Consider the following 14,036-nt stretch of genomic DNA (forward strand, 5'->3'; position numbering starts at 1 on the left):
GTTATTCATAAAATGTTGTTTAAAGATTAAAACCATTTTGACCCCTGTGACCTTGAATAAAGGTCAAGGTTATTCGTTTAAATAAACTTGGTAGATATTTATCCCATCTTGTCCCAGACACAAGGTCAGGTATCAAGGCCTCTTAGTTATTCAAACAAGAGATCCCAGAGGGATCTTGGCGCCCACCAAAAAATGATCAATGTCTGACAATGGAAAGAGGGATCTTTTCCCTGCTTTTCAAACTTTTTCAAACACACTACATATAAAATTTGAGACAGATCGCTATAGTACTTTCTAAGAAATAGTGGTAACAAACTTCAACGATGAAATCTAAGATGGTGGCCGGTTGCCTATCTTGTGCACCGATCGGTCCCGAAAGGCATTATGCATCAGTCCTAAAAGGTACTATGCACAACTAGGATCCTTGGAGAACCTATATATGAAATTTGAGAAAGATCCCTTCAGTACTTTTTGAGAAATAGCGGAAACAAACTTTAACTATAAAAATCCAAGATGGCCACCTGTCGGCCATCTTGTTCATCGATCGGTCTTAAAATGCAATATGCACAACTAGGGTCCTATGGGAACCTGTATATGAAAATTGAGAAAGATCCCTTCAGTCCTAGGGGAACCTATATATGAAATTTGAGAAAGATCCCTTCAAAACTTTTTGAGAAATAGCGGTAACAAACTTTAACTATAAAAATCCAAGATGGCCACCTGTCGGCCATCTTGTTCATTGATCGGTCCCAAAATGCAATATGCACAACTAGGGCCCTAGGGAAACCTATATATGAAAATTGAGAAAGATCCCTTCAGTACTTTTTGAGAAATAGCGGTAATAAACTTTAACTATCAAAATCCAAGATGGCTGCCTTTCGGCCATCTTGTTCACCGATCGGTCCCAAAATGCAATATGCACAACTAGGGTCCTAGGGGAACCTATATATGAAATTTGAGAAAGATCCCTTCAGTACTTTTTGAGAAATAGCGGTAACAAACTTAACTATCAAAATCCAAGATGGCTGCCTGTCGGCCATCTTGTTCACCGATCGGTCCCTAAATGCAATATGCACAACTAGGGTCCTTGGGGAAACTGTATATGAAATTTGAGAAAGATCCCTTCATTAAAAATCCAAGATGGCTGCCTGTCGGCCATCTTGTTCATCGATCGGTCTTAAAATGCAATATGCACAACTAGGGTCCTATGGGAACCTATATATGAAATTTGAGAAAGATCCCTTCAAAACTTTTTGAGAAATAGCGGTAACAAACTTTAACTATCAAAATCCAAGATGGCTGCCTGTCGGCCATCTTATTCACCGATCGGTCCCAAAATGCAATATGCACAACAAGAGTCCTAGGGGAACCTGTATATGAAATTTGAAAAAGATCCCTTTAGCACTTTCTGAGAAATAGCGGTAACAAGAATTGTTAACGGACGGACGGACGACGGACCATGGACGAAAGGCGATTTGAATAGCCCACCATCTGATGATGGTGGGCTAAAACGTCGTTAAAAGATTTTAAGCCATTTTAACCCTGGGACCTTGAATAAAGATCTAGGTCATTCATTAGAACAAACTTGGTAGCCCTTCATCCCAGTATGTCACAGGCCCAATATCTGGTCTCTAGTCCTCTTAGTTACATGTATTCAAAATATGTAGCCTTTTTAACACCTATAACCTTGAATGATGGTCAAGGTCAATCATTTGCAAAAAAACCTTAAAAGAGTCTAAACCATTCATGCGATATAAAATAATCTCCTTAATGTTAAGAGCAATGGACATATCTCTGTACCCATATAGCCTAGAAGTACCTTTACAGCCAAGAAGGATAGAGTGTTTAGACAACAGGTTATTAAGAGGAGCCATTGACAAAAGGTTAAACTCTTTATCATTGATTCTTAAAGTCTTGTCATTGTCCATCTGATGATGGTGGACTGAAGAAAAAAAACCAACATAACACATATTTCTTGGTTTTATTTATTAAGCTGAATTTGGCAGATTGTCTCTATACCAGTATACATTACTGAAACAAGAGCTCTAGTTAGATGCATACATACAGCGACAATAAATATCTGTGGCATGTATTTGTTCCCATACTTAATTATTCTACATCAAATCTTCGGTATGATTTTGTTCATTACATACAAAGATTCAATACACAAGCAATATCACTACAAAGAAATTGCCCAGACGCTTGGCACAAATTTCAATTCCTCTTCTTTCCATTGCGTGCACATATACAAATGTAAATTGGCTGAAAATTTGTACAAAGCCCCTGAAAACACATAAAAAACTCTCTGTTGCTATGGTAACTTGTCCCCTGACCTATGGACAGGAAAGCAATATGTACAGCAACAAAGTTTATCATTGGTAAACCAAAACAAAAATTACTGAGTATCAGACATTTAGAAGTGTGGTCTGTAATGATAGGGTAAATATCTCAATATCTTGTATAATAGAACAGGACACACAAATTATTGTTATCCCACATATTCTGTATCTGTCCTTGTGAGTGGTATTGATTGTGATGTCTTGTGGTTTTTTTTCGTAACTGAATGTAATACTTTCAGAGAAATAGACTCGAGTTTCACTCACAAAATAATGATGTCACAATGAAAACCTACCTGCAAAGGAGGCTACTATGAAATATGCAAAGAGGAAATATTAATGTTCAACACAGTGTTTCAGGAATTTTTAATAATATTTCATCAACTGGTACAATATCAATATAATGAACATTTATTTTATTGCTTCTTGAATTGTCAATGGCAGAGCGTAAAACATGTTGGTCTGAAACTGTAAATCATTGGTACTAATATCCCCGCTAGCCCACATTGCATGTTTGATATTGTAACTATGGCAACCAAATAACATTTAATGTTTTTAAAAAAACCTATAACCATTATACTGTAACTGCCATTTTTTTTAAAACCCTTAAATAGCAATTTCTGACGTGATCGGACAACATGTAAATTTTTGACCAATCAGAAACCTCCATTATGTTTCCATGATAACCATTATAAGCTGTGTTAGGTATGAAATACAGGCACCTGTTAAATCTCTTGACCAAGTTTAAAAAAAAACTGACCCAAAGACTTATGATTTATTGGATATTATACAAAACTTGTGTATAACGAACTGGTTACCATGACAACCAAGCTTTTTTGGGGAACAAAGGCTTCTTGCATATCCCAAATATAACTGTGAAGTTTCATTGAAATTGGTTCAGTAGTTTAGGAGGAGTTGTCCATACTTCTGTATATACCCTACCCCACACTTTGTAGCAGAGGGTATCAGAATGTCAACAATTGTTTTTGTATTACAATATTAAGGCCATTTTTACATCTTTTTATCTTTAAACCTGCAATAAACTGTCAAACTGAGATCTTTTTTATCACAATTTTAGAAAAATGGGCACACAATGGACAATACTTAGAAAAGACAGGGGAAGAAAAAACACAGAAAGTGTGAAGGAGAAAAATTGTTCATGTACTAATGAAAATTACAACAAGATCATGATACTTATATACAATGCTAACTGTACTCACTTTGAAGCACAAAAATACAAAAAAAAAAAAAAAAAAAAAAAAAAAATAACCAACACAAGTTGGCACAAATAGAATGCATGTTGATGCAATACAAAATATATGGAAGATGAAAGTAACATGCTTATAGGTTATTCCTGCTGTAGGATTGGTCAGCAGTATAGTTTTGTAAGCCTTTACACATATTAATAAATATAACTCTTAGTGTTAATGTCATGATCTGACAAAAATCATGTCATGAAAATTATACAATATAATTTTTTCAAAACTGGTCCTTGTCTATTGAATTTGGAACCTTCTCTATTCCAGTGTTATCGTATGGCATTTTCCTTCTTAATTATAGTAATTAAAGCCTGTATACTCTAGAAACTTGGCTATACTGGTCAAACATAAGGTCCTAAAGAGATCTGGTTAAGACAAGTTTACACTGAACATTTTTTTATCTATATAATGATAGGCAAGCTAATGATGGGAAAGCAATCGATCATTTCCGTTAGTCTGCGTATTGTTTACAAACCTAGTTGACTAATTAACAAGGACCATAATTAACTATACAGATTATACTAATGAATAATCTTAGTTTTTGATACTATAAATAATTCTAAATCATATATTAAATACACTATAAATAGAGTTAGAAACTTGCCATGAGCTAAGCTTGACAATGCAATTTTAATAAATATCGATATTTTGAAGATTATTTGTTCCCGAACCATTTGGAAATATGACAGTCATGCAAATCTCTTGGAAATATGACAGTCATGCTATATGTGAAGTGAGAATTTAACTGGTTGTTATTATGCATTAATCCCTCAACTCTTTCTCCCTTGATGATACATTTGGACTTATCCACTTCAGGGACTGGAACAATACATTATAAAATTTCAGGGGTTTAATAGGTTTATTAACCACTAGGCCTCCACAACCCAGAGGCCTCATGAACCTGGGGCTGACGGCTAGTAGACAATAAATACCCTGCCTTGAAATAAGGAAGGCTAGAAGTTAGACGTCTATACCATTCGACATATACAACCCAGTATATCATAACTGATTTAAGTACAATTATTATGCAACATTTATCAGCAGATCTCGTATTTGTCCATGCATTAATTAATAAGAGATAAAAAGTTTATACTTAAATATCAATTACACCGGTTATTTACCATGGCCACGACTGTGAATTCTCTATCATCCAGCCATACTCCTTAAAAGAGAATGGCTTCCTCTGTTCTATTTCATGATATACTACCGCTTTAAAAATTCCAAAATAAACAAAAAATATTGTCATGATATGCTATTCCAGATAAATCAGCGTAAATATATTCTCTGTTCTATACAACATAAAGCATACACGATTTTGATTGCACCCATTCAATGTAAGTACATATGTTTACCATTCAGGGTCATTTGACCTTGTTCTGTGACCTTCGTAGGGGTCAAAAAGTAAGCATTAACATGGAATATTGTGACACCTCTGATAATCTTCCTCCAGAGGGCGCCACTTTGCTATCTCGTTGACAAGTCCTGCATGCCTTCCGTTAGGGATTTAGAGGTGGTGTTCCGCTTCCTGTAGGCGTTCTGTGTTTCTATAGGAAGTATGCATTTACCATCCCAGTGAGCTTTGTGGATGGAATGAGACTGAAATGCAAAAAAAAAAAAAAAAAAAAAAAAAAAACATGAGCAATCGTTTCACAATAGAGAAGATTTACACAAGTGGTTTTCATTTGTATTGCTTTAATATATATATCAGTAGTTTATCACAAAATATAGCATTAACTTATATATATCAGTAGTTTATCACAAAATATAGCATTAACTATTTCCCACTATTAGGGTTTCAAAATAAAAAAAAAAGAAAATGTGAAAATTATTTATTATACAAATTTTTCAATAGAAAAGGCAGTTGCACTCCATTCAATAGAGAATCTGAAAACATCCCATAAGGGGTCATCTTCGGATGACCTTTATACCATGTGCACTTCAGATCACATGTATTTTATACACCTTGTTAAATCAATCGAAAACAATATTTCTTCCAAGTATACATATATGCATTTATCTTTGTTGTGCTCTTTGGGATAGATGACTATGTACATGAACATAATTTTCAAACTGTTTCGTCCCCAGTGAAGATTCCAGCAACAGCAATTTGATTGGCTATTTCTAAAGGTCAGCAGAACATGACCCCTAATAGGATGTTGTTAGATCCTCTTACCAAATGTAGTGATAAAAAGGATCTGTATTTTAATCAGATTTATAAGCACTGGTTCTTACACCTTTTTGAACAATTTTTTTTCTATTTTTGATAATACTGGGACCTAAAGCGGATGTGCAGTGTACTGCTGTCAGATTTTGTTTTCTATTTCTAAAGCCCCAAGGTATGCATGTTAAGTTTGATTTTTCCCCCTGGTTGACAATTTGTTTACACAAATGTTAGTCGCAATAAGACATGGAGTCAACTATTCAAAGGTCAAGGTCACTGCATCAAAGATCAAAGTCACGTTTTATGTGTTTAACTGGAAAGTTTTGAGAGGTTGAGGACAATGGATCAAAATCTAAAGTCAATATAACAAAATTTAGGAATCAACTGACAAGATGTCAAGGTCAATTAATCAAAGGTTTAGATCATAATTTTTTCTCTGAATTAAAAATTTGTGTATCAAACTTACAATCTTGACGTCACGTTTCCAGACCTGATTGCATTCTCCGCCACACACTGCACATGGCCGGGTCATGTGATGTCCGTCGCACTCGGGACAGTCTTTGCTGTACTTACCCTCGTACCAACACTGACCACATCTACACACAAACAACACTGCTGATTAGAGTCAATGCAAGAACATACCATGGGAGGTAACTCATATAGTTATAATGTATTGTCCTAAACACTGCTGATTAGAGTCAATGTAATGCAATACCAGGGGAGGTAACTCATATAGTTATAATGTATTGTCCTAAACACTGCTGATTAGGGTCAATGTAAGGCAATACCAGGGGAGGTAACTCATATACTTATAATGTATTGTCCTAAACACTGCTGATTAGAGTCAATGTAATGCAATACCAGGGGAGGTAACTCATATAGTTATAATGTATTGTCCTAAACACTGCTGATTAGGGTCAATGTAAGGCAATACCAGGGGAGGTAACTCATATACTTATAATGTATTGTCCTAAACACTGCTGATTAGGGTCAATGTAAGGCAATACCAGGGGAGGTAGCTCATATAGTTATTATGTATTGTCCTAAACACTGCTGATTAGGGTCAATGTAAGGGAAAACCAGGGGAGGTAGCTCATATACTTATAATGTATTGTCCTAAGCACTGCTGATTAGGGTCAATGTAAGGCAATATCAGGGGAGGTAACTCATATAGTTATAATGTATTGTCCTAAACACTGCTGATTAGGGTCAATGTAAGGCAATATCAGGGGAGGTAACTCATATATTATAATGTATTGTCCTAAACACTGCTGATTAGGGTCAATGTAAGGCAATACCAGGGGAGGTAACTCATATGTTATAATGTATTGTCCTAAACACTGCTGATTAGGGTCAATGTAAGGCAATACCAGGGGAGGTAACTCATATACTTATAATGTATTGTCCTAAACACTGCTGATTAGGGTCAATGTAAGGCAATACCAGGGGAGGTAACTCATATACTTATAATGTATTGTCCTAAACACTGCTGATTAGGGTCAATGTAAGGCAATACCAGGGGAGGTAACTCATATACTTATAATGTATTGTCCTAAACACTGCTGATTAGGGTCAATGTAAGGCAATAACTGGGGAGGTAACTCATATACTTATAATGTATTGTCCTAAACACTGCTGATTAGGGTCAATGTAAGGCAATACCAGGGGAGGTAACTCATATACTTATAATGTATTGTCCTAAACACTGCTGATTAGGGTCAATGTAAGGCAATACCAGGGGAGGTAGCTCATATACTTAAAATGTATTGTCCTAAACACTGCTGATTAGGGTCAATGTAAGGCAATACCAGGGGAGGTAACTCATATAGTTATAATGTATTGTCCTAAACACTGCTGATTAGGGTCAATGTAAGGCAATACCAGGGGAGGTAACTCATATACTTATAATGTATCGTCCTTAACACTGCTGATTAGGGTCAATGTAAGGCAATACCAAGGGAGGTAACTCATATACTTATAATGTATTGTCCTAAACACTGCTGATTAGAGTCAATGTAAGGCAATACCAGGGGAGGTAACTCATATACTTATAATGTATTGTCCTAAACACTGCTGATTAGGGTCAATGTAAGGCAATACCAGGGAAGGTAGCTCATATACTTATAATGTATTGTCCTAAACACTGCCAAAATTTAAACAAAATCTGTTTCCCTTCCCCAAAGGATGTTTGTGGCCAAATTTGAATACAATCCATGTGGAAATCAATGACTAGTAGCAGTTAAAAGGATTTACCTCTATTTTCTTTATTGGGCCCCGCCCCTCCTTCCCCCAGGGGGTCAGAGCCCAAATTTATACATTCTTTATTCCCCTTCTCCAAAGGATGTTTTTGGCCAAATTTGTTTAGAATCAATGTAGAACTCTATGACTAGTACCGATTTAAAAGAAATGTTGACGGACGGACGGCGCACCATGACATAAGGTCATCGGGCCAGGTGAGATAAAAATACCATTTGTCAGTGGTGGAGCATCTTTAAACAATACATATAATATTATATTATCTCATACTGGTAAGTAAAATAATACATTTCTTGTAAGTTACATTTCTTGTAAGTTTATAGAAACACTGGCTATTACATGCCAGATTTCGAAATGTGCTTTATTTTGTCAAACTGACTAATACACCAAAGACTTTTACTTACAAATGACAAGTATCAATTTTCTTTTGGTACTCCTCAGATTTCATCATTTCTTCCACTTCAGACTTAGTAAAGTCTTTGCCTTTATCATCCGACTGTGGTACCATGTAAAATACACTGGCTCGGGGACCATTCAAAAGCTCATCTACAAAAAATCATAGAATTTAGTTGTTTTAAATGAAGATGATGAAAGATGGTTAATTTGTAATTTTATAATACATTGAAATACAATGTAACTGATTCTAGTGCCCTGTACCCCTACCCTCTACACCGTACCCTGTACCCCCTACATCAGTTGCTATTGCGGCGTATAGGCTTGCGCATGTGTGGGTAATGACGCCTTAAATGTTTGAGTAAATAGAGGTTACATAAAGAGTGATTATTGGATATGGAATATATTCCACATGAGTGAGTTATTTTTTAAAAGTTCCAAAAGACACAAGCTTTAGCAAGTGTCTTTTGTAGCTTTTAAAAAATAACTTACGAATGTGGAATAAATTCCATATCCAACAACCACGAGTCGTGTGACCTTTCTACCATAATTATATCCGCTTTAGCCAATAGAAATACGACGAGGATAATTATGCTATCCAACAGCAATTTTGACATCAAGCGGCGATCACAGCATAGCATAACATCATTCAATTATTAATGATGTTGACAAATGATGAGATGACACTGAGAAATAAGTAGTTTGGTCAAAGTTCATTTTACTCGATATAAAAGTAATTTCTCAATTGCTTTCCTAACAATGGCAGTCAGTCATTTTATTTCGAGTCAAACTTGCATACCCCTACCCTGTATATAACAGAACAAAAACAATAAGTCTTTCCATCCCAAAGGTGAAAATCCCTAATGACCGACTGCCATTGTCAGGAAAGTAATTGAGAAACTATTTTGATATAAACTAATAAGAGGTTCATTGAATTGATTCATTTATAATCTTTTGTAATTCACTTCAACATCTAAGGCATCATATCCCGTGCATGCGCAAGCTGATAGGCCGCAATAGCAATCCATGCAGGGAGTAGAGGGTAGGGGGTAGAGGGTTCAGGGTATTAGAGTCATGCAGTTACATTTCATTCTTCCTCACCTTCATTTTCAGTGATTATAAATATTTCATATTATTTGGGGCTGAATAAAAGCCCCTTTCCCTGGAGGAATTTTGACGTATTTTCTCAATTTTATATAAATATTTTCCCAAATAAAGACAAGAATTCCATGAAGTGGGTGTGTCATCTACACAGCATCACAATAAATAGTTATTTACACTTGAAAATGTTGTTAATAATTAGGTGAAGTTATCAAGTCCCGTAACTCTTACAAATATTGATGGATTTTGACCAGTATTCAACCACTCCGATACCTCATCAATAAAAAGCAATATACCAAATTTAGTTGAAAATGGACAATAAATAATAAAGTTATCGAGCGAAAACCATAGATTTATCTGTTTTGACGATTTTAAAGTCCTGTAACTATTGCAAATATTGTCGGATTTTGACCAGTATTAAACCCATCTATGATCTCATTAATATAAAGCACTATACCTAATAAAGTTGAAATCCAACAATAAATACTAATAAAAGTTATTGAGCGGAAACCATGGGTTTATTTGTTTTGACGATTTTGAAGTCCTGTAACTCTTGCAAATATTGACAGATTTAGTCCATTATTAAACATATCCGAGATCTCATTGATATAAAGCAATGTATAAAAATTTGGTTGAAATCTGACAATAAATACTTAAGCTATCGCACAGAAACCGTTTCCTTGACAACGCCGTTGACATAGTGATACCTAAGTGTCGCTCTTGCTTTGCAGGCAACACAAAAAACTCTCTAAAATATACATATTTCAAGTGAAATACTATGCAAATTGTTCGCAATCGAAAAAGTACAGGCCCCTGAAATTATTGGATAAGAAAATCACTGATTTTGTCTTCAAGCAATTATCAATTTAATTCAATTTCTATCAAACACAGGATGAAAATAAACAAAGAAGAAACTGATTCTGTAACAGCTACCTGATATATACCCATACACTTTCACATGGATTGGAAATGATTACAGGTTAATTTTGCTTAGTGAATTTACTAAATTAGTAAGTGCTATTTAAAGATGTAAAAGATTTAGGATTAACACAAACACTTTGAAACAAATATTGTCCACCTGACATAATTAGCGTAGCAATTCAAGGTCACAATTTTCTTTAATGTCAATAAATACTTCACCTTCTCCTTCTGTGGCTAAGTTGATGTCCATGGGAACATTTTCTTCTTCAGCTTCGTCGCCATCATCGAATCCCTCATCCCCATCATTACTCTGCCAATCTCCATCCATTCTTTACTCGGCTGTAAATTTATAAATAATTATCACACAGATATTACAGATAGTTCCATCTTCAGTAATTAATACCATGTCAGTTTAAATATTAATGGAAGCATATGGGAGAGGGCATATGACAACAATCATACAGCATTATAAATAATTATCACACAGATATTACAGATAGTTCCATCTTCAGTAATTAATACCATGTCAGTTTAAATATTAATGGAAGCATATGGGAGAGGGCATATGACAACAATCATACAGCATTTATTCAGTTAGTGTTCTAGTGTCTGAACCTTTTGTTGGTCTGTCTGCATCGCTCCTCTTAAATTAGATATGGTGCCTGCATGTGACCAAGCAGTACCTTAATTGGTTTATTTCCTGATATGACATCACATGATATCATGTTAAAGCCCAAACATACATCTGTCTTTTTTTTTTTGCAATTTCCGCTGCTTTGCATGTAAAACTTCCAAATGGTTGATATCCAGTTAAGTACAATATATAGCAGTGTAGTAGGATTGGACTGTGTCAATCATCAGTGACCAGGGAGCTCAGCGGTAGTGTATTCGGCTAGTGTTCGGAGGGTCCCGGGTTCTAATCCCAGTCTGGCCTCTGCAGGGAGCTCAGCTGTAGAGTAATCAGATAGTGTTTGGAGGGTCCCGGGTTCTAATCCCGGTCTGGCCTCTACAGGGAGCTCATTGGTAGAGTATTCGGCTAGTGTTCGGAGGGTCCCGGGTTCTAATCGCGGTCTGGCCGCTACATTTTCTCCTCTTCTGTCAATCATCAGTGATCAGGTAGTTCAGCGGTAGAGCACTTGGGTAGTGTTCGGAGGGTCCCAGGTTCTAATCCCGCTCTGGCCGCTACATTTTCTCCTCTTCTGTCAATCATCAGTGATCAGTTAGCTCAGCAGTAGAGTATTCGGCTACTGTTTGGAGGGTCCCTGGTTCAAATCCCGGTCTGGCCTCTACAGGGAGCTCATTGGTAGAGCACTTGGCTAGTGTTCGGAGGGTCCCAGGTTCTAATCCCGCTCTGGCCGCTACATTTTCTCCTCTTCTGTCAATCATCAGTGATCAGTTAGTGTCAATCATCAGTGATCAGTTAGCTCAGCGGTAGAGTATTCGGCTACTGTTTGGAGGGTCCCTGGTTCAAATCCTGGTCTGGCCGCTACATTTTCTCCTCTCCCGTTCTGTTACAGCAGTATGATTATATTATGGAATAGTTAAAACCATTCAAAATTTAATATATACCTAAAAGCAGCAAACAAGCAAAAAACTTAACTGATATCATGTTAACTGCAATTCATGTAGGCCTGTAATGATAAAGATTAAAATTTCGTCATCATAGTGGAACTAATGTAAAAGTCTAACTAAACCATATTGTAGCACGATTGGACTGGGTCGATCATCGGGGACCAGATAGCTCAGTCAGAGCTTCAGATGATTTTGCATGAGCATGGGTCATCGGGCCCATCCGAGCCAAAAGAGGGGGTCATTTTTCAAAACCATGGGCCAGCTTTTACGTGATTGTACACTCATGTTACTTTGTATGTTGAAAACATAAAATAGAATTTGTATGCGATTTTGACTTTATTCTGTTTATGTTTTAGTAGAAAAAATGACCCTTCTTTTCTTGCATCTCCACAAATACAGCTTTTTCAAAATCAAACTCAGTTACTATCTTAATATATATTAGCTCACATTCACTCACACACAAGCATCAGTCTGTCACAGGTCTCTGTCGAAATGCTTGCTCTTTTTGATGTTGTAATCTAATTTTTGATGCTGAAATGAAAAGATCTTTCTGTACTGTCTATGCTTCACAAGCAAGAGCAGCGTATTTGATAAGGTTTGGAAATTTATACAGATTTTATTTTAACATTTGCAGTTTGTTGTTTTATTTTCTTTCAAACTATTCAATTAACCCATAATGTGTATCTATTTCTCAATAACTTTAATTGTATACTAAACGTAAACATCAATCATTAGACATGTTGAGGCCCCCGGTCCAGTCGGCTATAATTTCCCGTCCATATACTGTTGCACGGAAACTCTATACTTTTATCCGATACTGTAATTTTGGTTAAATATCATTTTTGTTTTGTTCAAGAACTCTTTTCATTCAACACTCATGTAATGGGCCGTTTAAATGCTGCATTAGAAACAGATTCAAACTCTCTGCACAGACCCATATAATTGCGGTGACAGGTCAAGTCGTCACTTGTCAAAACAAATTTAAAACAATGCTAACAGCCATTCTAATTTCTGTCTCCATGTCTAAGAATAATAATAATAGATTCTTCAAATTCTATGTAATAACTCACCGATTCTGTGACAAATTTATACATGCTAACATTCCTTCAGGATCTGACAAGTCTCGCCATGTGCCAACTCCGGTTACATGATTTTACGGAATGGGCACAAACTTGCGGACTGCAGTTACTTTTGTTTTAGCTTATATTTGCACTGCGCCGATTGGCGCATGCAGAAGGAATATTGTGCATCATTTTCAAAACTATGCGTGATTGGCGCACCGTACATCTGAAGCTCTGCTCAGTTGATAGAGCACTCTGCTAGTGTTCGTGGTGGTGGTGTTTGGAAGGGTCTCGTATGTCTTCGAGGGCGAAGACTTCGAGATAGGAGGGAGGAGTGTAGCGGGATTGGACTGGGTCGATCATCGGTGACCAGGTAGCTCAGTTGGGTCCCGGTTCGAATCCCCGTCTGGCTGCTACATGTTCTCCTCTCCTGTTACACAATATTTGTTTTAGATCTCGAAATTGTTTCTACTCAGGTTACTGTATAGGGACACATAAAATCTAAAATCCTGTCCATGTTAATTCCAAAATTTGATCGTTTCAGTATTTTTCAAATTGAGAAAAATTAAATTGACATTTTTATGATTTTAGTAGACCAAAATATGAAAATATTGACTCGTTCTTGTAAGTTTAGATTGCTTGCTATATTATATTCGTTCATTAAAGCACAAACAGAACTTAACGTTAAACTAAAAATTTCAATTCTACAAAAAATGTAGTTTAGTTTAGTAAGAAAGTGCGAGAAAATGAAACAAAATTGTGATATAAAATGTTACCAATCAAGCCCGTTCTCGGTCAACAACTGTTCACTTCCGGCAGGATTTGATTACGACAACGAACAAACGACAACACATTTAAACAGTTTTTGGAATGTGTAGAGAATATTGCATATTGCATTTAGTTAAAAGTGCAATAATATAATTAGTTATTATGAAACAAATAAAGAATTATGAAAAAAATGCAATGTATATTTTAC

The 14,036-nt window shown here is 36.0% G+C and overlaps 1 protein-coding gene across 3 annotated transcripts; it reads right to left on the reverse strand.

Moving 5' to 3' along the window:
• Positions 1-1,967: 1,967 nt before the first annotated feature.
• LOC138308557 (uncharacterized) lies at positions 1,968-13,893 on the reverse strand. Of its 3 annotated transcripts, none has more exons than XM_069249599.1 (5): positions 13,837-13,893; positions 10,647-10,766; positions 8,417-8,558; positions 6,223-6,352; positions 1,968-5,191 (listed from the first exon to the last, which is right to left on the reverse strand). In XM_069249599.1, exons 2-5 carry the CDS (start codon positions 10,753-10,755, stop codon positions 5,060-5,062), a joined length of 513 nt encoding a protein of 170 aa, XP_069105700.1. In that variant the 5' UTR covers positions 10,756-10,766; positions 13,837-13,893; the 3' UTR covers positions 1,968-5,059. The 3 variants fall into 3 exon arrangements, with proteins under 3 accessions (XP_069105700.1, XP_069105701.1, XP_069105702.1); XM_069249600.1 differs by lacking the exon at positions 13,837-13,893 and adding an exon at positions 13,280-13,490; XM_069249601.1 differs by lacking the exon at positions 13,837-13,893 and adding an exon at positions 13,070-13,229.
• Between the last annotated feature and the right edge of the window lie 143 nt (positions 13,894-14,036).

The sequence above is a fragment of the Argopecten irradians genome, chromosome 15 (assembly GCF_041381155.1).
Source record: "Argopecten irradians isolate NY chromosome 15, Ai_NY, whole genome shotgun sequence".
NCBI lineage: Eukaryota > Metazoa > Mollusca > Bivalvia > Pectinida > Pectinidae > Argopecten > Argopecten irradians.

Excerpts from the sequence above, each read along its gene's own strand:
- LOC138308557 (XM_069249599.1), bottom strand. The coding sequence starts at position 10,755 with ATGGATGGAGATTGGCAGAGTAATGATGGGGATGAGGGATTCGATGAT. Across the intron at positions 6,353-8,416 it reads AAAATTGATACTTGTCATTT|ATGTGGTCAGTGTTGGTACG; the intron begins GTAAGTAAAAGT and ends GTTTGTGTGTAG. Across the intron at positions 5,192-6,222 it reads GGAAACGTGACGTCAAGATT|TCTCATTCCATCCACAAAGC; the intron begins GTAAGTTTGATA and ends TTTGCATTTCAG.